The sequence below is a fragment of the Zootoca vivipara genome, chromosome 2 (assembly GCF_963506605.1).
Source record: "Zootoca vivipara chromosome 2, rZooViv1.1, whole genome shotgun sequence".
Classification (NCBI taxonomy): Eukaryota; Metazoa; Chordata; class Lepidosauria; order Squamata; family Lacertidae; genus Zootoca; species Zootoca vivipara.
In genome coordinates this window covers 84,282,908-84,308,839 of record NC_083277.1, presented here as the reverse complement: position 1 = coordinate 84,308,839, position 25,932 = coordinate 84,282,908, and the positions used below count along the sequence as shown (strand labels likewise).

General features: G+C 42.0%; 1 protein-coding gene across 3 annotated transcripts; it reads left to right on the top strand.

The window, feature by feature from the left end:
- Positions 1 to 90: 90 nt before the first annotated feature.
- Positions 91 to 25,932, top strand: AKAP8L (A-kinase anchoring protein 8 like). Of its 3 annotated transcripts, none has more exons than XM_035104755.2 (13): positions 91 to 215; positions 8,647 to 8,679; positions 10,168 to 10,405; positions 13,045 to 13,504; positions 13,957 to 14,074; positions 15,302 to 15,342; positions 17,654 to 17,708; positions 18,857 to 18,965; positions 19,815 to 19,956; positions 20,346 to 20,451; positions 21,407 to 21,537; positions 22,699 to 22,794; positions 24,730 to 25,932. In XM_035104755.2, exons 1-13 carry the CDS (start codon positions 203 to 205, stop codon positions 25,087 to 25,089), a joined length of 1,902 nt encoding a protein of 633 aa, XP_034960646.1. In that variant the 5' UTR covers positions 91 to 202; the 3' UTR covers positions 25,090 to 25,932. The 3 variants fall into 3 exon arrangements, with proteins under 3 accessions (XP_034960646.1, XP_034960645.1, XP_034960647.1); XM_035104754.2 differs by having other exon boundaries at positions 15,299 to 15,342; XM_035104756.2 differs by having other exon boundaries at positions 92 to 215; positions 10,168 to 10,225; positions 15,299 to 15,342.

Below are 25,932 nucleotides of genomic sequence, written 5' to 3'. Positions count from 1 at the left end.
TACGAGGGCTCTAGGCCTCTACTCCCAATAGCATGCGAGGGAGGCGGGACTAACCGCCGTAACCGCCAATGGCTGACCGGCTAGGTGTGCGAGTGCGGCCAACAGTGTCGGGAGGCGGGGCTAGCAAGCTGCCGTTGCTGTCTGGCGCAGGAGGTAACGGGTGTGAGGAGTGTGGTTTTGTAGTGGAGCCGTCACCGCCATCATGAGCTATTCAGGTGAGCATCGGGGGCCGGGTGAGGGGGGAAGAGAGGGCGGCTGCCTGTCGGGCGTGAGGGTGGAGGGACGGGTTCCTCCCACCCACTGCGAGTGGGCCAAAGGGAGCGCAGGGCCCGGCCCTATGTCAACATCTCGGGGGGTGGGGTCAGCAGCGCTGCTTTTCCCTTCTCTTCTAGCAACGCTGTGGTGACCCCCGTTCCCCGCGGGGGGTTGCTGAGGTGTTTGTCAGGCGTTGTTTTACCGTTGCTCCCGCCAAATAAAGCAATGGCGCGTGGGGGGCGGGAATGTTCTTGGACGGTTTCAGGCTGTGCGCGCAGGGTGCGCCGCCCTCCTCAGCCGTGCGAATGTGCGGAGGGGATCGGGGAAAGGTGAATGTCGGCATTGCTGCTCTGCGCCCGCCGCCTCAGAATCGGGGTGGGAGGGAAGGAAGGAGGGATGAATCTTTGCGTCTCTGCCGTCTTTGCACACGCGCACCCCACTGCTTGGTATCTGTGAGCGGTTATAATAGGAGTGGGTGTGGGAAGGTGGCGCAGGAAGAAAAAAAATGGGGGGGGGAACCTTCCCCTGTGTCCGATCGGTTATGGCTTCCCTTGGAATAACTGCCATTGTTTCCGCCTTGCTGAACCACCAACTAACACTGTTTGGGATTTAGAAAGGCTATTTGCCAAAGAGGAGTTGCTTTCTAAATAAAATAAAATAAAAACGCGACGGTGGCATGTCTCCTTGAATTCTAGCTGCCCGCTATTCGTTTAGTTTTATGCGTGCGCACTGTTATACAGTTATCTGAACTTGCGGTGTCAACATTTGCCTTTCTAGCCCTTTGGTTATGTAAGTGTGGAACCAAATCTATTTCATAAAATATGAGGTAGTCTCTTCGTTACCAGTATAGTTGCCCAGCTACAGATGGAATTATATGCAATTAAAATAGTCTGGCACCTGTGCCCCAGTGCGTGTTAGTGCATATTGAAGACAAACCTGACTGATTTTTGTCTGAAAACTTAAAAAAGCAAACCCAAACAGTTTGCTGACTGTTTTGGACAGCTTTGGTGCACTTTGAAGTGATACAGATTCTTCCATGGATCATTTGCTAAGTCCCATATGTGACAGTCATGCATGTGGTATTTATTCCTTCAGCATGTACCATGGTCAATATTTTTCTCAGTCGTTAATATTTTTTATCAAAGGTAAAGGTAAAAATAGAGTATGGAGTTCTCTCTTAAAGGTAGTTCTTAACCCGTACCACCCACATAAGATAGTAGCTTCTCCCAGTTCTCACCTGAGATCTTTCCTTTCTCCCCCCAGCCTCTCACTCTGGGAGACCAACATTTCCCTGGTCAATATTTTTCTAACTAACCTCAATTAGTCATATTTTTTGCTTCAAATGTTTGAGTAGGGACTTGATACTGGAATGTGAGAAGCATGGGTTCTGTCCAGCTGCATGTCTGGAGTTCTACTTGCACAATGGGACTTCCTCTCCCTCCACATTTTCAAAATCTACTCTGGATCATCCTCTAGAGGAGATTTTGAGGGTGGGGGGATTGCAGGGGAAAGGAGGGGAAAGTTCTGGTGTGCAAGCAGGTCTACTGTGCTAGTGAAGCAGCAGTACTGGAAATCATGTAATACTATATTTCTTTGAGGTTTTGGCACATTATCTTGGTTCTGAAATAAAGATACTTTAGATTTTAATGATATTCCTAATTTGATGATTATCTGAGGAGTTAATCACTCCTGTTTTGATTACAAATGAGTTATGATAGTTAAATGGAAAATTTTATTAGTGAGCAAGGTGCAGGGCTTACTTTGAACCAGGAATTGAACACCAGGAATCCAAATGGGTGTATGTAGTGCATATGTAGTGTGCTTCTCACTGTGAACAGAGTGCTCCTGAGTAAAAGCAATCATCCCCTTACTTGAAAAAATTAAGATTGTGGGCAAAAATGCTGAGCCACAATCACATACATACATACATACATCAAGTAAAGTCCATTGAATTCAATAGGTTTACTTCTGAGATGTACAGAATTGCACTATTAGTGGCAGTTTGTAGTGGCTGTACAAGTTACTTGTACTGATTGTGATGTACTATAGAAGTTGTATTCTGTGTCAGCTAAATGTGCCTCACAATATTGCTACAGTGAGGGGGGAAAGTATTTGATCCCCTGCTAAATTTGCCCGTTTGCCCTCTGACAATGAAATGAAATGAAGCTGAGATTAGAAGCACCTGCTGTAAGGGAGAGGTCTTACCTCTAATCCCAGCTCATTACAGTACCTGTACAAAAGACACCTGTCGACAGAAGCAGTCAATCCAGTGGATTCCAAAGTAGCCACTTTGACCAAGACCAAAGAACTGTCCAAGGATGTCAGGGACAAGATTGTAGACCTGCACAAGGCTGGACTGGGCTACAAGACTACAGTGGAACCTCGGTTTATGAACACCTCGGTTTATGAATTTTCGGTTTATGAACACCGTGGACCCATCTGGAACGGATTAATTTATTTTCCATTACTTTCAATGGGAAAGTTCGCTTCGGTTTATGAACGCTTCAGTTTATGAACAGACTTCCGGAACCAATTACACCCATGCTTCAGTTTATGAACGCTTCAGTTTAAGTACTCCGCGGACCCGTCTGGAACGGATTAATCCACTTTCCATTACTTTCAATGGGAAAGTTTGCTTCAGTTTATGAACACTTCAGTTTAAGTACTCTGGAACAGATTAATCCACTTTCCATTACTTTCAATGGAAAAGTTCGCTTCAGTTTATGAACGCTTCAGTTTATGAACAGACTTCCGGAACCAATTGTGTTCATAAACCGAGGTACCACTGTATTGCCAAGCAGCTTGGTGAGAAGGTGACAGCAGTTTGTGCAATAATTCGCAAATGGAAGAAACACAAAATAACTGCCAACCTCCCTCGGTCTGGGGCTCCATGCAAGATCTCATCTCATGGAGTTGCATTGATCATGAGAACGGTGATGAAGTAGCCCAGAACTACACGTGGGGAACTTGTCAATGATCTCAGGGCAGCTGGGACCATAGTCACCATGAAAACAGTTGGTAACACACTACGCCGTGAAGGACTGAGATCTTGCAGAGCCCACAAGGACGCCTTGCTCAAGGCAGCACATGTACAGGTCCGTCTGCAGTTTGCCAATGCACATCTGAATGACCCAGAGGAGAACTGGGTGAAAGTGTTGTGGTCAGATGAGACCAAAATCGAGCTCTTTGGTATCAACTCAACTCGCCATGTTTGGAGGAGGAGGAAGAATGCTGCCTATGACCCCAAGAACACCATCCCCACCGTCAAACATGGAGGGGGATATATTATGTTTTGGGGGTGTTTTACTGCTAAGGGGAAAGGACACCTTTACCGCATCAAAGGGACGATGGATGGGACAATGTATCATCAAATCTTGGGTGAGCACTTCCTTCCCTCAGCCAGGGCATTGAAAATGGGTCAAGGATGGGTATTCCAGCATGACAATGACCCAAAACATACGGCCAAGGCAACAAAGGAGTGGCTCAAGAAGAAGCACATTAAAGTCCTGGAGTCGCCTAGCCACTCCTTAATCCCATCAAAAATCCGTGCAGGGAGCTGAAGGTTTGAGTAGCTACACATAGCCTCGAAATCTTACTGACTTGGAGAGGATCTACAAAGAGGAGTGGGACAAAATTCCTCCTGAGATGTGTGCAAACCTGGTGGCCACCTACAAGAAACATCTGACCTCTGAAATTGCCAACAAGGGTTTTGCCTCCAAGTACTAAGTCATCTTTTGCAAAGGGATCAAATACTTACGGTATTTCACTCATTGTAATGCACATCAGTCTCTGTCTTTTGTCTTCTGGGTTTCTGAGGATTTTCTTGTTGTTATTCTGTCTCTCACAGCTACAATAAACCTACTATTAAAATTATGGGCTCGTCATTTCTTTGTCAGAGGGCAAACAGGCAAATTTAGCAGGGGATCAAATACTTTCCCCCTTCACTGTATATTTTCTGGAGAAGCGCAGGTCCCTTAAGGTCTAATTCATCTTTCAGTAAATATATTTTTGATTAATTATACAAATCCAGTTGTTCAGGATTGGTGTATTTTTCATCTTTAGTAAAAGGACTGTCTGCTAGGTTTCAGAGGACTACTGTTCTGGTACTAGTTCAGCCTCTTTATAGGAGATTGTAGCAGTGATACATGCTTTACAGCTAGCCGTTGTAGCTCTTTGCTCCTTGTGGACTTTGATTCATTTTTTAAGGGTAGCATTGGAGTTAAGAGGCCTTAAGCAGCAGAGTTCTGAATTAGTATCTAAGTACCTGTAGTAGTCACAGAGGAATTATACCAGAAAGATATGGAGGTCTCGTACACCCCAAGTAGTGTGGTTGCTGACCTTGAGCCAGACATCTTGGAGAGTGAAGTCAAATGGGCCTTAGAAAGCATTGCTAATAACAAGGCCAGTGGAAGTGATGATATTCCAGCTGAACTATTTAAAATTTTAAAAGATGATGCTGTTAAGGTGCTACACCCAATATGCCAGCAAGTTTGGAAAACTCAGCAATGGCCAGAGGATTGGAGAAGATCAGTCTACATCCCAATTCCAAAGAAGGGCAGTGCCAAAGAATGCTCCAACTACCGCACAATTGCGCTCATTTCGCACGCTAGCAAGGTTATGCTTAAAATTCTACAAGGCAGGCTTAGGCAGTATGTGGACCGAGAATTCCCAGAAGTGCAAGCTGGATTTCGAAAGGGCAGAGGAACCAGAGACCAAATAGCAAACATGCGCTGGATTATGGAGAAAGCTAGAGAGTTCCAGAAAAACGTCTACTTCTGCTTCATCGACTATGCAAAAGCCTTTGACTGTGTCGACCACAGGAAACTATGGCAAGTTCTTAAAGAAATGGGAGTGCCTGATCACCTCATCTGTCTCCTGAGAAATCTCTATGTGGGACAAGAAGCTACAGTTAGAACTGGATATGGAACAACTGATTGGTTCAAAATTGGGAGAGGAGTACGACAAGGTTGTATATTGTCTCCCTGCTTATTTAACTTATATGCAGAATTCATCATGCGAAAGGCTGGACTAGATGAATCCCAAGCCGGAATTAAGATTGCCGGAAGAAATATCAAGAACCTCAGATATGCAGATGACACAACCTTGATGGCAGAAAGCGAGGAGGAATTAAAGAACCTTTTAATGAGGGTGAAAGAGGAGAGCGCAAAATATGGTCTGAAGCTCAACATCAAAAAAACCAAGATCATGGCCACTGGTCCCATCACCTCCTGGCAAATAGAAGGGGAAGAAATGGAGGCAGTGAGAGATTTTACTTTCTTGGGCTCCTTGATCACTGCAGATGGTGACAGCAGTCACGAAATTAAAAGACGCCTGCTTCTTGGGAGAAAAGCGATGACAAACCTAGACAGCATCTTAAAAAGCAGAGACATCACCTTGCCGACAAAGGTCCGTATAGTTAAAGCTATGGTTTTCCCAGTAGTGATGTATGGAAGTGAGAGCTGGACCATAAAGAAGGCTGATCGCCAAAGAATTGATGCTTTTGAATTATGGTGCTGGAGGAGACTCTTGAGAGTCCCATGGACTGCAAGAAGATCAAACCTATCCATTCTTAAGGAAATCAGCCCTGAGTGCTCCCTGGAAGGACAGATCGTGAAGCTGAGGCTCCAATACTTTGGCCACCTCATGAGAAGAGAGGAATCTTTGGAAAAGAGCCTGATGTTGGGAAAGATTGAGGGCACTAGGAGAAGGGGACGACAGAGGAAAAGATGGTTGGACAGTGTTCTCGAAGCTACGAACATGAGTTTGACCAAACTGCGGGAGGCAGTGCAAGACAGGAGTGCCTGGCGTGCTATGGTCCATGGGGTCACGAAGAGTCGGACACGACTAAACGACTAAACAACAACAACAACCTGTAGTAGTTATTGCTGCTTCAAGGTCAGTGCATTGTCATTTATAGTCTTGGTTTATGGAGAAGAGGGTGTCTGTTTATGTGCTCCTTCACACCTTCTGTGGGAATTCCCTATTATCCCCTTTTACTATGGTTCACTGTTATGTGATTGTTAGTGATTCTGCTAATGGATGTTCCAAGGAAATAATGCTTAGGGGCTCCCTAGTTACACAAAATAAATGAGGGTAGAGAAGGGATGATGTGTGAGATGGGAGAGACAAGGAGCATGTGATCCTGTGGTATACTCCTGATCTCTGAACTATAGTTGGACATTACATATATACTGGCCTGCAAATGATTACCCACTCCCTAATATTGCAAGCTAATGTAAATTAGTAATAATGTAAATTAGCAATAATCCTTTTCTTATTTCCTTCTGGTCAGAGTGCTTTGAAATTGAGATTTCACTGGATGCAGTTGAACTTGTAAGCCTTATGCTATTGATTTAAACAGGATTTATTTATGTCTGTATCATTGAGCCTATTTTTGTCTGTGTAGTAGTCCCCACCATTTGGGCAGATGAAGGTCTGAAGGGGGTATTGATATATCTTTTCAGCAATGTCCTTATGAATGCTAAGGAAGTAGTTCTGTCTGAGCCTTACTTTTATCAGACTACAATAAAGTAATTAAAAACAATTATCCTAGTGTTGTGCCAGTTTGAGAATTTTCATGCACATGAGTATATGTGTGCTGTAGAAGGGTGCTCATCAATGGCTCCTCCTCATCCTGGAGAGTAGTGACTAGTGGGGTGCCACAGGGTTCTGTCTTGGGCCCAGTCTTATTCAACATCTTTATCAATGACTTGGATGATGGGCTTGAGGGCATCCTGAGCAAGTTTGCAGACGACACCAAATTGGGAGGGGTGGCTAATACCCCAGAGGACAGGATCACACTTCAAAATGACCTTAACAGATTAGACAACTGGGCCAAAGCAAACAAGATGAATTTTAACAAGGAGAAATGTAAGGTACTACACTTGGGCAAAAAAAAATGAAAGGCACAAATACAGGATGGGTGACACCTGGCTTGAGAGCAGTACATGTGAAAAGGACCTAGGAGTCTTGGTAGACCACAGACTTGACATGAGTCAGCAGTGTGATGCAGCAGCTAAAAAAGCCAATGCAATTCTGGGCTGCATCAATAGGAGTATAGCGTCTAGATCAAGGGAAGTAATAGTACCACTGTATTCTGCTCTGATCAGACCTCACCTGGAGTACTGTGTCCAGTTCTGGGCACCACAGTTCAAGAAGGATACTGACAAGCTGGAACGTGTCCAGAAGAGGGCAACCAAAATGGTCAAAGGCCTGGAAACGATGCCTTATGAGGAACGGCTTAGGGAGCTGGGTATGTTTAGCCTGGAGAAGAGAAGGTTAAGGGGTGATATGATAGCCATGTTCAAATATATGAAAGGATGTCATATGGAGGATGGAGAGAGATTGTTTTCTGCTGCTCCAGAGAAGCGGACACGGAGCAATGGATTCAAACTTCAAGAAAGAAGATTCTACCTAAACATTAGGAAGAACTTCCTGACAGTAAGAGCTGTTTGGCAGTGGAATTTGCTACCAAGGAGTGTGGTGGAGTCTCCTTCTTTGGAGGTCTTTAAGCAGAGGCTTGACAGGCATATGTCAAGAATGCTTTGATGGTGTTTCCTGCTTGGCAGGGGGTTGGACTGGATGGCCCTTGTGGTCTCTTCCAACTCTATGATTCTATGAATGTGTGTAAGAGATTCATGACAGAAATGAAAGAGAAACTTTTAGAGAAAGTTGGAATACTGAGGGCAATGTTGAGAGGAGGCTAAGGGATGAAAAACATGCATTTGAAATGGCTTAAACAACCTTTTATTCATTGATCGTTTTTTAATTTAATAGACTATAAATTGAAAAATTAGATGCCATACGTTACTGGTGGGATACATTCACAAGATGTTGCAGGCTGATAGGTCTCCATAGCTTTGTAATGTTTTTGCTCTATATTGCTAAGGTATATGTACTTCGTTTGGATGCTTCTTGAACCTTGAGAAGTGCTGGATTCTTAGGATTCTGCTATCTCAACATACCATACCACCCTTTCCTACCCTTTTTTTCCAATTGCTGTCTATAAACATAGCCTGGGATTTCCTTTCAGTGGCAGTGCGTGCCATACCGTAGTTGTTCAAGTCTGTGTAACTCAAGGTTAGACTATCATTATTAGTCTAACAAGAGTACACACCAGATGAGAGGGTTCTACAAAATAATATTGTAGACTGCAGGTTAGACCATGGGCAGTACAGATAGCACATTCCATCTGTCCACAGATCAAAAAATGTCGATTACAAACTGTCAAATGAAATTAAGTTAGGTCAATTTTTGTTAAACTTTCTTCTTGTGATTTAACTGTCATTCAATGAATATTCACGTCAGGTCTGCTTAGTGTAGTACCTTGGATAGATTGACAATAACCTTATAACTAACATGATTTTTACCTCTGGGGTATTTTTTTTCTAGGTTATGGAAACTGGAACTCTGGCACAAATAGAGGCAAGTACCATAAAATCTTAATTGACTGCCAATATGCATAACAGTTAAATCAAAAAGTAAATTCATAACTAATGTTGAAATGTAACGGTTTTCACAGTTTTGGTGTATTTCTCCTTTTAATATCTTCTGGCACTCATGCTCCTTTTATACATCAATATTGTTAAGTCAGAGTTTATGTTATACTTCCTGGCCCTGTCAGTGAGACTACTGCAGATTCTTACTTATGGCTGATATTTGATCATCTGTATGTTTAATTTGGGCATTAATTTATCTCCTTCCACCTCCCACATGCTAACAATCATATTCATGTTAACTTAGAAATAGCCCAGTTACTTCATTGAGACTTTATCACAAGAAATGTGCATAGCATTATAGCCAAATTCCGCTTGCTTGCTAGCTCTTTTCCAAATGTTCAAAGAATAACAAAGCATCATGAACTTTCATGGGAATTTAGATACTTCAACTGCAATACTATATACAGTTTGGGGGGAGTGTGCCCCATTAAATTAAATGGGATTACTTCCGAATAACCATATTTAGAATCACACTGTTAAGCTATAATTGTATAAACAGCAGGAATTCAACCCCTTGGAACAGAATGGGACAATTTCCAGTAAACATGTATAGGACGCAGTGTTAGTTTCAAATTAAGAAGTGTGGATATGGAGACAGTAACAATGGAGTATATAAATCATGGAAGGCATGCTAGGGATCCAGTTCTGCATTGTATTCTGCAGTCCAGTTACTATTGTAAATGGCTTTGGGATTCCTGATGGGAAGCAATTCATAAATGAAATAAATTATAAGTGGTCAGTACTATTAGCTTGAATAACTTTATTTTACTCAATGTGATGAATTTTCATTTCCACCCTTAATCAGTTTTAGTTCTAAATTTGTGCCTTTACAGTATTGTGTGGAGATGAAATATGGTGTCTTGCAATTAGGTTCTCTTCTTATTGACACTGTTGTGCCACTTGCTAGAATTTTTAAAGTGATTTGAGAATATTTTATTGACTATCCACAAATTCAGCTGATTTCTTACATAAATGGATAATCCTGGGGTAGGTGCTGAGTGTCTCTCCTGAAAACTGCCCCTCCCCCAGTCCTAAAGAGAGGTGGATCATTATCCTAGGTAAGATGTGCTGTGCATGGAGGCTGCCACCTTGGGCCCCTCTAGCAATCAGGATACACCTGAAGGTATTGTTAATGGTGCTATAGTTGGAGGTAATACCAGTGCTGTAGCACCTGAGCCCTTTCGCAGATGAGATAAAAATGAAGGTTGACTTTAGCAGGAAATGTGCTATGTACTTTTTTCATATGTAAGAAGTTTAATATTTGGTAGGAGTTACAGAAAATGTTTGTCCAGACATTTTAGACACAGCTATATCCTGAAGAGGAGCATTCTTGATGGTGATAATCTTGCATTAGATGCTTATGTATGGCAATCTATGCTTACCAGAAAAATTCAGTGACTACTTCTCATTTCAGGTTACGAGGACTATAATTATGGATATGGATACAGTCAGGATAACTCTGGCAATTATGGGTATGGTATGGCCACTTCAAACTCTTGGGAAATGCCTAATTCAGATACAGACATGAACTATAACGCATCCACTGGCACCAGTGCTGATGTAATAACAAAATTTAACAAGCGCTTAGATATGGTGTCTCATCTAGAAACTGACACGATGCAAGGAGGACATTATGGCTCAGGTGGAGACAGGTGAGTGTAGAGACAAAGGTGAAAAGTTTCAGTAATAGTTATAGATCAGGGCAGTTTGTGAAAGACATGTTGATCTAATGTGCTGTTGCCTAAGAGCTGTTCCCTTTGTTCTCTGACTGATAGTATTGCTCTTTGCTTCATATCTTTGCTGTTGCTTACAGAGCTGGGGTGGGGTGGGGAGGAGACAGAATTAGCCAAATTGTACTTCCTCTGCTTTAGCTTTGAAAATAAGGTGCTTGCACACATCTTTTAGTGAGGAAAGTTTGTTAATACTGTAACAGTTGATAAATTAATTGTAATGAAATATTTTGAAAGAATAGCAGGTTTTAGCAACCCCATATAGTTTTGGATAGGTCACTATTTTCACAGAGTGTAAGTCAGGTACCATCAACATTAATGGAATATGTGTTTAGCTGGTTACCATAACTTAAGTTTCTCTTACGATTTTGCTCCAGCCAACTGAAACAGAAAATAAGTAAATAGAGAATTCTGTAGTCTTTTCTCAGTACATTTCTCATCCCTAGAAGTCATTAATAAATTGCTTAAGTTATTGTTCATACATAAGGAAGTTCACTTTGGATTGTTGAAGTAAGTAGTGCTTATTGCTTTTAAGCTGGATATATGGTATAAAAAGTTGTCAGAAGTGTTTGCTTCACATTTATACCTGAGTTTTTAACAGTTTTAGAGACATTGATTCCCAGACAGTTAGTGCACTTCACTAGAATGGCTATATTTAGGGTTTTATTGGTTGACAGTCCTGTTTAATGGATGCATTTCTAGAGGACAGGTGAATGAACTACCGTATGTCTAAATAAATTGTATGTGTCATTCCCTCTGGAAAAGGTGTCAATGGGCCACTGTATTATACCTGTTTTGTGTACATTCATGCAGCTTAGTGGAATCAAAGCATAGTACTTTAACTGTAATGGGTAAATTATGCATAGCATTCTGTATTGCTTTTCTGTGTGTTGTCACTGTTTGTTTACCAGGTTCTAAAAGTAGCTTACAGTATCAGAGCATGTTGATATTTTTTTATTTTAAAATACCTTTGCTACTCCTTAATATTTATCTTACTGATATTGTGTCAGTTTTTAATTTATGACATTTTCATAAAAATAGAAGATGCAGGAGATTTACAGAAATCCTTAAGGGATTACATAGTATCAAATGTGGTTTTCGTAGTGTATGCTCTCGATTTGCACTCATTAAAACAGCATCTCTTGCCTAAGAAAGGTCATTGTTGTAGATAGTTTTGCCAAATAGTATTTCTGTGTTTAAACTACAGATTTCATGTGCTGGAATAGTTTTAAGTATAAAAGTTTAATCTCCACTTTGCAGATACTGACTCAGGTTGTCAGGCTCTGCTGAAGTTGCAACCCTGTGCACATTTGGAAGCCAGTGTGATGCATCTCCCTATTTTCAGTTCTATTATACTAGGTGACTATTAACCCAGCACTGTTAATTCTCACTTGAGAGGCCAGGTGAACATTAGAGACTAAATAGCAGGAAACTGAAATAGATTTACGGTATATTTTGGAAAACAATTTCATGGAAGGCTCAGCTACAACAGTGAGTAGCACTATGTTATAAATAGGCACAAGAGCTTTGGGTTGATAGATGGAATATTTGAGCCTACCCTGATAGCTTTTAGAATGACACTTTCTGTTCAGAGTTAGTTTTTAAAGTCTCCTCCTCAGCCATTGTTTCCTTTCCATGTCCTTGCTTTCAGATCCTAGATAAAAATCTTGACTGTTGATTTTTGCACTTGTGTCCTGTACTGGTTTATTAAGTGCAAAGTGACTTTGTTTTGGTCTGCCATAGCAATCGAAACAACATGCTGTCAGGAATAATGTGGATTTTGGCATTCAACTGCATCTTTGTCTCGGAGCCTCTGTACTGTTTTACATGCATAGTATGTACCTTAAATTTAAAGTTCTTCTGCAGCTTATGGAACATTCTTGTGAAATTGTGCTGGTTCAAAGCTCTCCTTTATAGAAACAAGTCAACTTGTTTGTCTCAGCCACTCATTATAGTGAGCATAGAAAATGGAATTGTAAGGTGTACTGTACTCACATATTTTGTCTGCACTGAGCTTTCCTGCAGGCAAAATGTCATGTATAAGCATCTCTTATTATATAGATGATTTCTGCTTTCTTTTCTTCTTACTAAAACCACTTTATTTCCCAAACTGCTAATAATTTGTGGGAACTGACCTTGCATCCAGTGACTTCATTTGTTTTGCATAGCCAAACACCTGAAGTGATTGGAGTGTGAAACCAGTAAAAGGAAAAAATTAATAATTTGTATGACCCCCCCAAATTGAAGATACGTTTGTCAGTCTGATCAGAGTGCTATGCTCTTTCTATGATTGACTGAGGCTAAACGGAACAAGAATTCTATGTAGCCTTATGTTGATTACCCTCTCTATGTCCTTCCCCACTGCTATAATGTCCAAGAGAATAACTCTCATACTGAGTTAAAACATCAGTTGAGCTTTGTTATTATCTTGACTCTAGAACAATTATGAGAGGTTGTTTCCTTTAATGTGACCTGTTTTACTGCCATTTTTGGCAGACACTTTAACATGGTGCTCTATATGCTACTGATTAGATTCCTTGCTTGCTGTGCAATTCTTGCAGGTATGATACATATGAGTCCTACGACTCAAGGCCTTCACTAAACGACCGTGATCTGTACAGATCCGGCTATGATTACAGTGAAGCTGAACATGACACCGACAATGCCTATGAAGGCCACTATGACAACTCCTATGGGAACCGCAGGGAGCAGTACCACAACAGAGCACGTGACAACTTTGGCCACCGGGGTCAGAACTGGGCCAGAGACAGGCGAAATAACAGACCCATGGCTTCTGCATATTCTGGGCGCATGGGCGGACAGTGGAATGAACCGCCAGTGCCAATGGGAGGACGGGGCCATGGCCCCAATAGGCCCCCATCCCTTTTCTCCCACAAACTATTCCCTGAATACAACATGTTCCAGGGAATGCGAAGTTTCTCTGGCAACATGCGCTTTGGAGGAGGCGGCATGAAACAACGAATGAGGAGAAACTGGAAAATGTGGGATGCAGATTTTAAAGTAAGTACCTATGATCTTCTCCCACCTGTTTTCTGCCCCATTTTTAGGGACATTGCCCAGCAAGAGAACTGCCTAGAACTGAGTGCAAAGGAGTCTGTTTTGTAATTTAAACTGTTTTATTATAGGGAACATTTTTCTTCTCTGTCTCTTACATCTGCTTGGCACATCTTTATTGTTCTTTAGGAATCTCATTGTCTTCAGTATGCTGCCTTAGCACTGAAAATATTAATCACTGGCTTTTAGTCATATCTAGGAAGTGTGACCTGGGATTCATTCGTTTGTTTCGTATAACATAGGTCAGGTCTTAGGTGTGCATGTCTGTACCTGTTGAAATGAGTTTTCTTGAGTGTAGAGAACTTAAAATGTGAATGAATGAACATTTCTTGGTTGGTGATAAGAGAACTCTTAGACTATGCATGTGAGTAAAAACAGTCTTTTCTTTCAATTCATAGAAAAAAAGAATAAAGAATGAGCCTACTGCTAATAAACGAAAACAGGCTAACAGTTCTGATGAGCCTGACAGTAAGGCAGCAAAAACTGATGGCTCTGACAACTCTGACTCTGATAATGGTAAGAGCAAGTCACTGAAGCCTCCTGCCTTTTCTTTTCATTGCACCTTAGTTAGCCATATTGAAACATTAAAAAAATTAAAAACTTTATTTAAACTGTAAGAAACAAATGATTACAGGAATATAATATAAAAGTAAGCTTCACATCCTAATTTGGTTGTTCAGGAAAAGGGTGCATCAAGACAACCAGATTTCCCTCATCAGTGCAGGCAGACAACTTTGTGTACCAGTACTAAGAGTATAAGAAATAAAATCCTTCCATATAGCATATAATTTTCAGGGTCTTCTGAGCCATTCGAGACCATTAAATAGTGGATAATCTCTGAAATTACTGTTTGTCTTCATGCATTTGTATCAAATGGTGTTTTTCACCATTGTGTTTTTAGGATTCTGATTGCAGTCCCAGTGTCCATGTTAACAGGTCTTTTGCGCATGAATTACAGAAACAGCCATCCTAGAGATTTAACTGAGAAACCTGGTGGGGCCATTACAATAACACTTTTACATATATTGGAATCTCCCTATAAATGTCAGTCCAAAATTTAGAAACCACTGGGCATTCCCACCAGAGATGGAAAAAGGTACCTCTGCCCCCACACAAGCGATCTGGCAAGAGTCCAGATATTCTAGAAATCTGTATCTGTGTCCGATAATGTGTGCTTTTTTAAAATTAATGTTAATTAAAACAAAACTTTTTGTGAAATATTTCAGGCTTGCAACCTTATACCCACTTAAAGGTAAAGGGACCCCTGGCCATTAGGTCCAGTCGTGACCGACTCTGGGGTTGCAGCGCTCATCTCGCATTATTGGCCAAGGGAGCCAGTGTACAGCTTCCAGGTCATGTGGCCAGTATGACAAAGCGCTTCTGGCAAACCAGAGCAGCACACGGAAACGCTGTTTACCTTCCCACTGTAGCGCTACCTATTTATCTACTTGCACTTTGATGTGCTTCCGAATTGCTAGGTTGGAAGGAGCTGGGACCGAGCAATGGGAGCTCACCCCGTCGCAGGGATTCGAACCGCCAACCTTCTGATCGGCAGGCCCTAGGCTCTATGGTTTAACCCACAGCGCCACTCGCGTCCCCTTATACCCACTTACCTGGGAGCAAATATAATTGAACTCAGTAGAACTTGCTTCTGAGAAGTCATATACTGTACAGTATAGGGTTGCACTGTTACAGTCATTTTATAGTCTGCATAGTTAGTTGATATGTTGTTCTTTTCAGAAGAGGGCCCTGAAGGAGAAGCTGCTGAGAAGGGTTCTAAAAATGTGAGTCTGAATTGAGTCTTGCTACAAAGATTTATAATCCCAGTGTTTTATACATATATGATAGGAACAAGAGTTACAAATGATGTCCTGCCATGCTTGCCTTTCTGTTTAGGGAGAGACCATGTACAGTTCCTTTTTTCTGTTGTTCAGAGAACAGAGACTAGAGGCTAGTGTGACTAGGTGATGAATGAATGTTTAAAGATCAAAGCTGACTCAAGGCACTGGTGCCCGAGGTGAACACAAGCTCATTCCCCAGCCTCACTTACAATAAGTAGTATAATAATTTAAATTGTTGATAATTGGCTCTCCTTTAATGATTCTCATGGTATGCAGATTGGGGTAACTCATTCACTTTGCTTTGTGTCAGGTCTGACACTGAGAAGACATAATTGGTGTTTCTTTTCATTTATTGAAGATTTAACGTATAGATCTATTACAAAATACATCTGCTTCCAAATAATCCTATATAATAAAGTCCCTGTGTCTCTGCGTCCAGATTCCGTGTGTCTCTGGGTTACTGTGCATGTGCCCCAGGGACACAGGGATTGGAGGCAGAGACAACCGCCGCTCCGCCAACCGCCACTCCGAAGCCCCGTCTCATGCTGGAGGTGCGCTGCGAGGCGGCGGGGGAGAGAAGCGCTCCTCCCCCCCGCCGCCTTGCCACGCACCGCCGGCATGGGATAGCGCTTCTTCAGCGAAGGCAAGCAGGCGAGCTGTCTGCCTGCTTGCCGTAGCCGAGGAAGTCGAAGCGGAAGCGGGCAATTTGGCTGGGGGACTGGCTTGGCGGCAGCGGGAAAAAGGGGAGGAATTCCTCCCCTTCTTCCCGCCACCGCCAAGCCAGTCCCGGAGCTGAAGTATGGCGCAGTGGGGTTTTTCGCCGTTTGCCTCCCCCTGGGGGGAAGGCAAACGGCGAAAAGCCCCTGCTGCGGGGTTGCTGGCTCTGTCAGGTGGGGGGGAGGGAGAAGCAGAAGATCCGATTGGTCTTCGGCTTCTCCCTCCCCCCGCCCAACAGAGCTGGCAAGCCCGGGATCTGTGCTTTCTGTCAGCAGTGGGGGGGGGGGAGAAGAACGAACGGAGAGAAAGGGCTGCTTTCTCTCCGTTTGTTCCTCTCCCCTCACCGGCGACAGAAAGGGCTGTCGGCGGCGGGGGGAGAGGAAGGAAAGAGGAGAAAGGGCTGCTTTCTCCTCCTTCGTTCCTGTCCCCCTGCCGCCGACAGCAAGGACAGGTCCCAGGGTTCGGAGAAGCGCTGCGCAAGCGCTTCTCCGAACCCCGGGATGTTCTAGCGCCCGTTATTGAACGGGCTGAAATACACTAGTTACTAACATAATCTATTATGTTGTGTTCAGATATAGGATATAGGATGGACAGAAAGTGTTAGTGTGCAAATAGAGAGTCAGCCCTGTATGGATTGAATTGCTAGCTATTCATTGTAGGTGATTGGGATTATGCCAGCTGACTCTGCTCCCATCCGATATTAGTGCATTGGATACCATGTTAAAATTGGGTTTTGTGTGCATACAGCTCAATATATGTAGGTCTGATTTGTGTAAATTGTGTTCCCCAAATGTGAGAGATCAGATCTGGCCTACATGCATAAGGCCCCCTACTGTAATATGGCATTCCCTGCACTGGTGTCAGGCAGATGTAGTGAGTAGGATGGATGCAGCAAAAGGGGGTTAGGCCAGCTGACACATTTCCCCACCTTTTAGCTATGTTTGTGTATGGCTAAGAACTTAAGAAGGCATAGAACAGGAGTGGCCCTCCAGATATTGGTGGACGAAAACGTACATCATCTCTGACCATTAGCCATGTGCCCTGAGGCTGATGGGATTTAAAATGCAAAAATGTTAGAAGAGCCAAAGGTTCCTTATCTCTGGCTTAGAGTTTGAGCATAGAGTTATAGTTTGATCAGTGCAGAACTGAACAGAATCCTATTTCAGTCCAAACTATCCAGATGTAGAGTTAGTGTCTATTTTCAAATTGTAATTGCAGCTCTTATGATTTTGAGAGGTTTCTTAGAACATGAAATTGTTAAATAAATTCTGATGCAGCTAAGGGTTTTTTCATTGCTCATTGTTGCAGAGAATTTAAAGGATACGCACAATCACAGCCTACTATATTGGTGTTTCTAGTAAATGGTAATTTTGTACTGTGGTTATGAACAGTGGCTGTTTTTTGCCTAAGCCCCAAATCATCTTGGTAGCTAGCAGCACCCCTGATTACTTGATGTAAAGGTTATTTCTACACGTGTTGTGACCTTGCCTGTAAGCAAGTGCAGCTCTATGCTTCAGTGTCTTTAATTACATTTTAGGAGGGAGAGGGAGAAGGAGGTGAAGATGAGGAAAGAAAAGGAGACTCTGAGAAAGGTAAGTTCAAATGTACATGCATTAGGGTACTTCTGGTGATTTATGTTATTTTTGGGACAAGATGTGTGGAATATTGTGCAATTTCTTTCTGGGAACTTGGTGTATAGAATAATCAAATCACCGTTTGTATCCTTTGAATAATTTGGTGTACTGATTAATTTTTTTCTTTTCCTTTTATATTTTTATTTTTCTTGTTTTGTATTTTTTCTTTTTAGTTTTGAATATTTGGATGTAATGTTTAATATATGCTTTCTTTGTAATTTTAAAAAATGCAATAAAGATTTTTTAAAAAGATGTGTGGAATATTGCAGGAGATACGCATTATTGTATTAGAGCCATTTTATAAACCATTGATAAATTCCAAGTTTGTTTTTACATGTTGGTTCAAATTGGTTTGGCCTGTACTACAACCTTTTGCTAAATCCAGTGTTTGGCACCCATGAGTTAGAAGCGGGGTCCAGGAACCCCACAAACTCATAACAATATAGAAGGAGGGGTTGCTGGTTTGTTTCTGTTCCTATTTTTTATTATATTTTTGTGTTGATGATACTGCAATTCTATTTTGTGGACAGCGCTGAGATCTTTGGGTATAGGGCAGTATACAAATGTAATAAATAAAAAATAATATAAACCGTAACACTTATACCTGGAATAACCTGAAGAGAATTACACTGTGTGGGATCAAGCTCAGAGTTCATCTAAACTGTAACTCACACTTTATTCTTTATCCAACGACCAGGCAGATTCATATTAAATATGTAGTTTACTTTCCAATTAACCTGTGATGCAAACTAAATGTTTTTCTTCTTATACAGACCATCACTGAACAATTGGTTTTGTGTACCCCACAGTTGTGTCTCCCAACAATTATATTTGTCTCAAAATTTTAAGTTGCAATTGTGCTTCCAACTCTGATTAAACTCCAGGAAACTAGCACTTTGTCTGTGAATTATTTTATGTATTCATTTAGAAAATTTACAGACTATTTTATTTTTTTAAAAAAACCTATTCAAGTGGTGTACAGATAAGTTATAGTATGGCTTCTTCATGGAAAGTAGTCTAGGAACCTGGAGCCCAATCTTACCCAGGAGTTCAGTAAGGTCCATGAGTAGGTATCCTTTAAAAATAAACTGATCTTATTCATGTAGGAGCTATGACCATTCAAGAAGAGATCAGTCAAATCAAGCGCAAATTGCAAGCTGGCAAGAAAACTCAAGAGAGGCAAAAAAAGAGGTATCGTGATCGGATGGTGGAAAGGTAAGCCTCCAGAAGAGTTTGGGGGTGTGCTTGGAGCTTGAGTGGCTTTGGGATAATGCTATGTGTTCTTGTGTTTCAAGGAAATTCCTTCACTATATATTAGTTCCTTCCCTATAGTAACATATGTAAAATAACTTTACCAACTTGCTCCCCCGGGAGGCAGTGATTACCACCAACATGGAGGGTGGGTTTAAAAGAGGACTGAGCAAATTCATGGAGGAGTTGGCGAGTGATAACTCCTAGCCACAGCTGGAGGCAGCAATGCTTCCAAATACCAGTTGCTGGAAACCACAGGAGGGGAGATTGCTCTTTTGCTTGAATCCCACTTGCTGGTTTCTCACAGGCATCTGGTTGGCCACTGTGAGAACAGGATGCTGCACTAGGTGGGCCACTGACCTGATCCAGCAGGCTATTCTCATGTCCAACAAGTTGTTGGAGGTTGCTGTTTCATGTTGTACTTTCAAAAGTTTATCAAAGGTGGTATAACATTTAAAAACAAGCAATTCTCTGTTTAAATAATAATAAGCCAATGCCCTTCCAGTGCTCTACATCACAGCTGTACTGAAGTTCTGTGCAGTCTTGGGGATTGCTGGTAGGGTTAGAACAAGAAGTTGGAGGGCTGATGGTCCCACGTATTCGCCAACAAAAGTTTCAGGATACATGGTTTGTAAAGAGTTCAATTGGGAATAAGACAGCAGTGTTGCCTATTCAAGCACACCTAGTGTAATGTAGTTCTTCGCTATAGTAAATTATATCAGCTTGACTACGACTACATAAAGGAAACCGCAAATTTTCAAATTACTGCCGTGCAGATAAAAAGATTTTTCTTTATTTGATATGTCTTAACAGGATTCAGTTTGTATGTTCGTTGTGCAAGTATCGCACTTTCTATGAGGATGAGATGACCAACCATTTGGAGAGCAAATTCCACAAGGAACACTTTGCATTTGTTGGAACCAAGCTGCCCCAGCAAACAGCTGACTTCCTCCAGGTAGGCCTTTTTCTTCTTCGAGCCTTCCATTTTCCTTCTGATATTAACATACAAAGCTAGATGTGGCACTTTGTTTCATTTTCCCCAATCCCTCCTTGTCATTTGATTTTTAATTATTTCAAGTGAGGCAAAAATGTACTTTTGGATGTCTATCAGAGTAGAAAACATCAGCCAATATCTATATCTCTCAGTTCATCTGTGCTGCTCTTGCATTTTTTAGTACACAACACATCCACACCATTACCTTAGCTCTTGCTTTTGAGAGAGATGGGGGAAAGGAAAGGAAGGCATAGCTTTGATTGTATAGTAATCCTAGCATGTTGTGCATTGGGCCGGGCCAGTATGGTATTATGCATTATTGAGTATTCATAAGCTTTTTTGCAACGCAGGAGTATGTTGCTAATAAAACAAAGAAGACAGAAGAACGCCGTAAAGCAATTGAAGATATTAATGCAGTTATACAACAGATCTACAAAGACCAAGATCTTACCCAAGGTAGGTGTCTTAAAATTCAGCTAAAAAGCAATACATATTGTTGTTTTCTTGGGTAAAAATATTCAGTTTTCATTCAGAAAAATAGGATAGAGGATAGGAAGCAATTCCGTAATGTTCTGTGTGAGAGAAAGATGTCCCTAAATTAACTTTGCTATTAGCTGAGATGGATATTGAATGCCCCCCCCCCCCAATTTTGGTCCTTTGTTACAGTTGGGGGTGTGTGTTTATGTGTGCAAAACAGTCATTGTGTGTACGGTAGGATAGGTACTTTTTTAGAGAGAGAATTTCCCCCAATGGTCCTGAGGAATGGAAGTCTGTTATTTCACCCTCCTAAATATTTTCCTGCTATCAAAGGTTTCCTATAGGAATCCTATGGCCCTCCACACGTTGCTGACAGTGTTTGCAACTCCCATTGTTCAGGTGCATTTTGCGACAGAGAATTTCATTAATGCAAGCAGTTTTTGAGCTCTGGGTACAGTACTTGTGCCTAAGATTTCAGATTAAAACTGCCACTACTGGAAGGAAAGGAGGACCTTTTTCTGCCTCTCCACTTCCAACCACTGCCTGGGACCCTCATAAGAATATTAGAGGGGCGGGCAGGAGAAGTATGGCTTTGTTTTTTGCAATCTTCAGAAGAGGACTAGACCATGTGAAAAACGAACATAAGATTTTAGCTGCAATTTATTAATTTTCAGCTTTGTATTCTTGTTAACAAGAAGCACACCTAGACACTCAGTTGTGGCGCCCATAACCTAGGTTTAAGGTGCCATTTAGCTCCCAGCTTTCATATCTCAGTTTCTAACACTGGTTGCTGAACTACAGTGCTCATAATCTCTCACCATTGACAATGGTGGCTGGGGCTGATGGGAGTTTGTGTTCCCACAGCAGATGGCCATAGGTTTTCCATACCCATACTACAGTCTGTAATATTTTGACTTTTTTTAACTTTTCTCAGACATTGGTATGGAACATTTTGTAAAAAAGGTGGAGGCTGCTCACTGTGTTGCTTGTGACCTCTTCATTCCGATGCAGTATGGAATAATCCAGAAACATCTGAAGTCCCTTGATCATAACCACAACCGCAGAGTAAGTGGATTTGTTGAATTAACTGTTCACCACAAAAACACATTGGAGAAGTTTGAACAATCCCTACATCATTCAACTTTAGAAAGGCTAAAGCAGATGAAGACTAAAGCAATTGAATAATTTAGGGGTTTTAATGCTTATTTTAACGTAAAAATACTTCAAAGAGCATGCTTAAGAGCAGGCATGTCAAACCTGCGGCCCTCCAGATGTTTTGGCCTACAACTCCCATAATCCCTAGCTAGCAGGACCAGTGGTTGGGGAAGATGGGAATTGTAGTCCAAAACATCTGGAGGGCCGCAGGTTTGACATGCCTGCTTAAGAGACTATAGTAACACACACACACACACACACACACACACACACACACACACCACACACTTAGTATACCTACTCTCCTGGCAGTAATATAGCCACTAATAGAATCCCATTATTTCCAATCAGTTCTTTGGCTGCAAATGTAGCTCCTGCTTGGTTTTGTTAAAATAAGGTGTGTATATCTTGCTTCATACAGTGGACATAGGTTGGGGAATCAATTAATCGCTGCACTCAGTACATGTCTCTTTCTTTTGTGTTACCCAGTGTTTACTGGGAGAGGTGGGGTGCACATGCCACAAACAGACTTACACTGTCAAATATAAATTTGCCCTTAGATGTTTGGTTGGATATTTAGGTCCGGAATTAACGGGGGATAGGGTCCAGTGGATTGACAGGTGAGAAAACAGGTTTTTTTCCTTCTCAGCTTCCATAGTCTACTCTAAGTCTAGAGAGGGGAACCTTTTTGTTTCCACAGGCCTGATCATTCTCAGGATCTGCCTTGCACACCAAATTTGACATGTCAAAATCAATTTTACTTGAGAAGTAGGAGGAGGTTAGTGAGTCTCCTTCCCACATTAAATAGTTCCTGATAAGAATGTGTGAAAAGTTACTGTACTTTGGAAGGCCTGTCTTGGTATAAATCAGGCACCCCCAAACTTCGGCCCTCCAGATGTTTTGGACTACAATTCCCATCTTCCCTGACCACTGGTCCTGCTATCTAGGGATCATGGGAGTTGTAGGCCAAAACATCTGGGGGGGCCGCAGTTTGGGGATGCCTGGTATAAATAATCATGAAATGTAGATACATTTTGTGCAGACCATTTATTTATGTATTTTGTCTTCTAGGCTATGATGGAACAGTCAAAAAAATCATCATTAGTAGTTGCAAGAAGTATTCTTAACAATAAACTTATCAGCAAGAAATTGGAACGATATTTGAAGGTAAAACGTATATACATAAGAACGGCCCACAGAGGGGTTATGGGCAGAATCCAAAGTGGCATGAGCGAACTTGATTCTTGCACTGTATAACTTCTTTCCTTCTACCTGGAGCCACCATGCATTCCTGAAATCTGCTCTAGAGCAGGGGTCCCCAAACTACGGCCCCCGGGCCGGATGCGGCCCAATCGGCCTTCCAATCCGGCCCGCGACGACCCCCGCCGCCCGCTGCCGCCGCCCGCTCTCACGGCGCGCGGCGCAGCGGCGATCTGAAAAATCGGCAAAAAATTGCCGAAAATCCTTTGTGCGCATGCGTACGGGCCTCTCCCGACCCGGAAGAGGTCATTTCTGGTGCACTTCCGGGTCGGGGGAGGCCCATACGCATGCGCACAAGCGATTTTCGCCGATTTTTTTTTCCGCCCGTGTGCGTGTGCGCATGCGCACGGGCGCGCACTCCCCCGCCCTCCGGCCCGCTGCGCGCGCACTCCCCTGCAGTCCGGCCCACCGCGCGGTCGGCGCGGCGGGCACCGGCCCGCCGCTCGGTAAGTCTGGGGACCCCTGCTCTAGAGGGTACTCCATGTACCCTCAAAATGTAAATTTTGAGCGTGCATGGAGGGCTTCAGGGAAGAAGTGTATAAGGTGAAGTCTGTTCCACTCACACACATGTTGGATACAACTTTTTTTTACTAACTTAAAAAGAGCCATATTGCTATGTTAACAATGGAAAAGCTTTTATTTTCTAATATTAACTGAGTTTTAATGTATTTTCCACTAACCTCCATTTTCTCTCTCTGCTTCATAGTGCACCCTCTCTTTTCTGTCCCTTACTATAAGGGCACTCTCTATTTCTAAGTCTTAACTTCTCTCTGCAGACCACTGCACCCATTCCTTTTTACATTTCCCCATCTGTACATGTCTGCACCTCCAACTTCTTAACTTCCCTATGTTTTCTTACTATGCAGTTCTCTGCATCTTACAGTGTTTTATTCTGTTTGGACCCAGTTTCTGTATACACTTTAAAAATTATCTCTCTCTGGTTTTGCTTTCTTTCCTATTGTGTCCCCCCTCAAAATACTTTATTGAGAGTGGCAGCAATAGCCCCGGGAAATCCAGCCTAGTGAAGGGTCCACAGATGCAGGTGGAACAATCAGCATGCTTAATATGCTGCAGCAGGCTTGAAAGATATCTCTGAAGCCAGGGAGAGGAAGTGTTATATAGGTATTCTCTCATTTCCAGTCCAATTTGGAAGGGTTTCAGTAGGTGTTATATGTTCTTGTAAAGATGTGGGAAAGGGCCACAAATGATGGGATGTGGAATTTCCCCAAGTAGCTGCAAATAGAGGGGAGGAGACCACAGTCAGTCTGTGAGCCGTACATTGGGCACACCTAGACTGTTCTCTATGGAGAGTTTTAACAACTTTTGCAAAATGAACAGTAATTGCTGTGTAAATGGCAAGATATTGTTTAACTCCTTATAAATTGATATGCACCCACCCATTGGAGTGGGATGACTTTTTAAATTTCTGTCACATCCTGGAGGTTAAAAGAAATGAGTTTTCTATTATACAAGCAATTCTTGTTTTCAGAAAGATTATTGAGACACTTGTTGGTTGAAATGCCATAGTCCCCCCCCCCCAAAAAATGATCAGGGATCTTTCACTTGTATCAGAGATTTGATTATATCTACTAATGAAAGAAAAGGAATGAAAGTGTCCTGTTTTCTTGTTACTTTCGTATTTGATTTTCTTCAGGTTCTGTAGTTTAAAGCTTACAAAAAATAAATAAATTAGTGCAATAGTCAAGGCCTTAGAATTATTTTTATGTGGTGCTTCACTCAACAACAAACTTGCTTACCCATCTATATATTATAGACTGCTCAGTTCCTTAAAGTGTGTGATATTTAATGCTGGGTGTCAGGTGGTTCTGATTTGTTTTGCAGGGGGAGAATCCTTTCACAGATGATCCTGAAGAGAAAGAGGAACATGAGGACGGTGAGGCAGGAACAAGTGGAAATATGGAGGAAGGAGCAGCTATAGGTGAAGAAAACAAGGTTGAAGAAGAAACTAAAGGTGGAGACAATCTGGCTGAGGAAGACGTAGTTGAAGAAGGTACTGCAGAAAACAAAGGAAATGATGATGAACCACCACCACCAGGACAAATGGAAGAGCAGAATTTGAACACATCCCAGGAATCATTTGCTGCTGAGCAGGAGCAAGAATATAATGAAGAAGACGACAAAGAAAAAGAAGAAAGAAAAGGATTCATACCTTCAGAGGATATGGAACCACCTGATGAGTGAACTTGCACAGAAGGCTGAAGCATTTTGAGACTCTGCATTAAAACTTTTTAAACCATAACTGTATTTGTGACACTACATGGCACGCAGCTTTGTTTCTCATTGACTACATTTTCACCTAGTTACAGCACTTGAAAGCCTTTATCTGTAAAGTGTTTTTGGAAATAGCTTTTTTTAACCAAATCTTCATTGTATTAGCTAGGTTTTGTGCAGTACAATTTTTAGGTGGCTTTATACTAGGAAAATACCCCCCCCCTTTGAGTAAATAACTCAAAACCAAATTGTGTTAATTGGCTTACAACTTTGGGGGGAGATAATTGTCCTCTAATTTTCTCTTCCCCCCCCCTTAACTTTGTATATAGTTGAATATGTTTTTGTTCCCTAGCCAGCCGTGTCTGGATATGTCAGTAGCAGAATTCTGGGTTTTAAATTCTGCACGATTGGAGTAACTTCCATGCAACTGTAGCATTCTTCTACTCTACCTTTTTACTTTTAATATGCAGAAGTAATACTTGGGGGTCAGCACAATAGTTTTTCCAGTGCTTTTATTTAAGGATGAATTCTTCTGGTGGATTGAGATAATATTAGGATTACCTGTACATGTGGGTTTTTGGAAGAAGCAGCCACATGAAGGATGTGCAGGAAGCCTCAAAAAGGGATAAATGCATCCCAGCACATTCGTAAAAGGCAATTCAGCATTGCTCCTTTTGAGTTTTGTCCTGATGTTGTTTAGGGGACATCATTTATGCTGCTTGCCTTAGATTGCTATTCTGTAAATGAAGGCTATGGTAGCCCATATGAAACATGAAGAGTGTTACAGAAACATTAAATATTCCCTTCAATGCA

Excerpts from the sequence above, each read along its gene's own strand:
- AKAP8L (XM_035104754.2), top strand. Across the intron at positions 17,709-18,856 it reads AAAAGGAGACTCTGAGAAAG|GAGCTATGACCATTCAAGAA; the intron begins GTAAGTTCAAAT and ends TTATTCATGTAG. Across the intron at positions 20,452-21,406 it reads AGACCAAGATCTTACCCAAG|ACATTGGTATGGAACATTTT; the intron begins GTAGGTGTCTTA and ends AACTTTTCTCAG.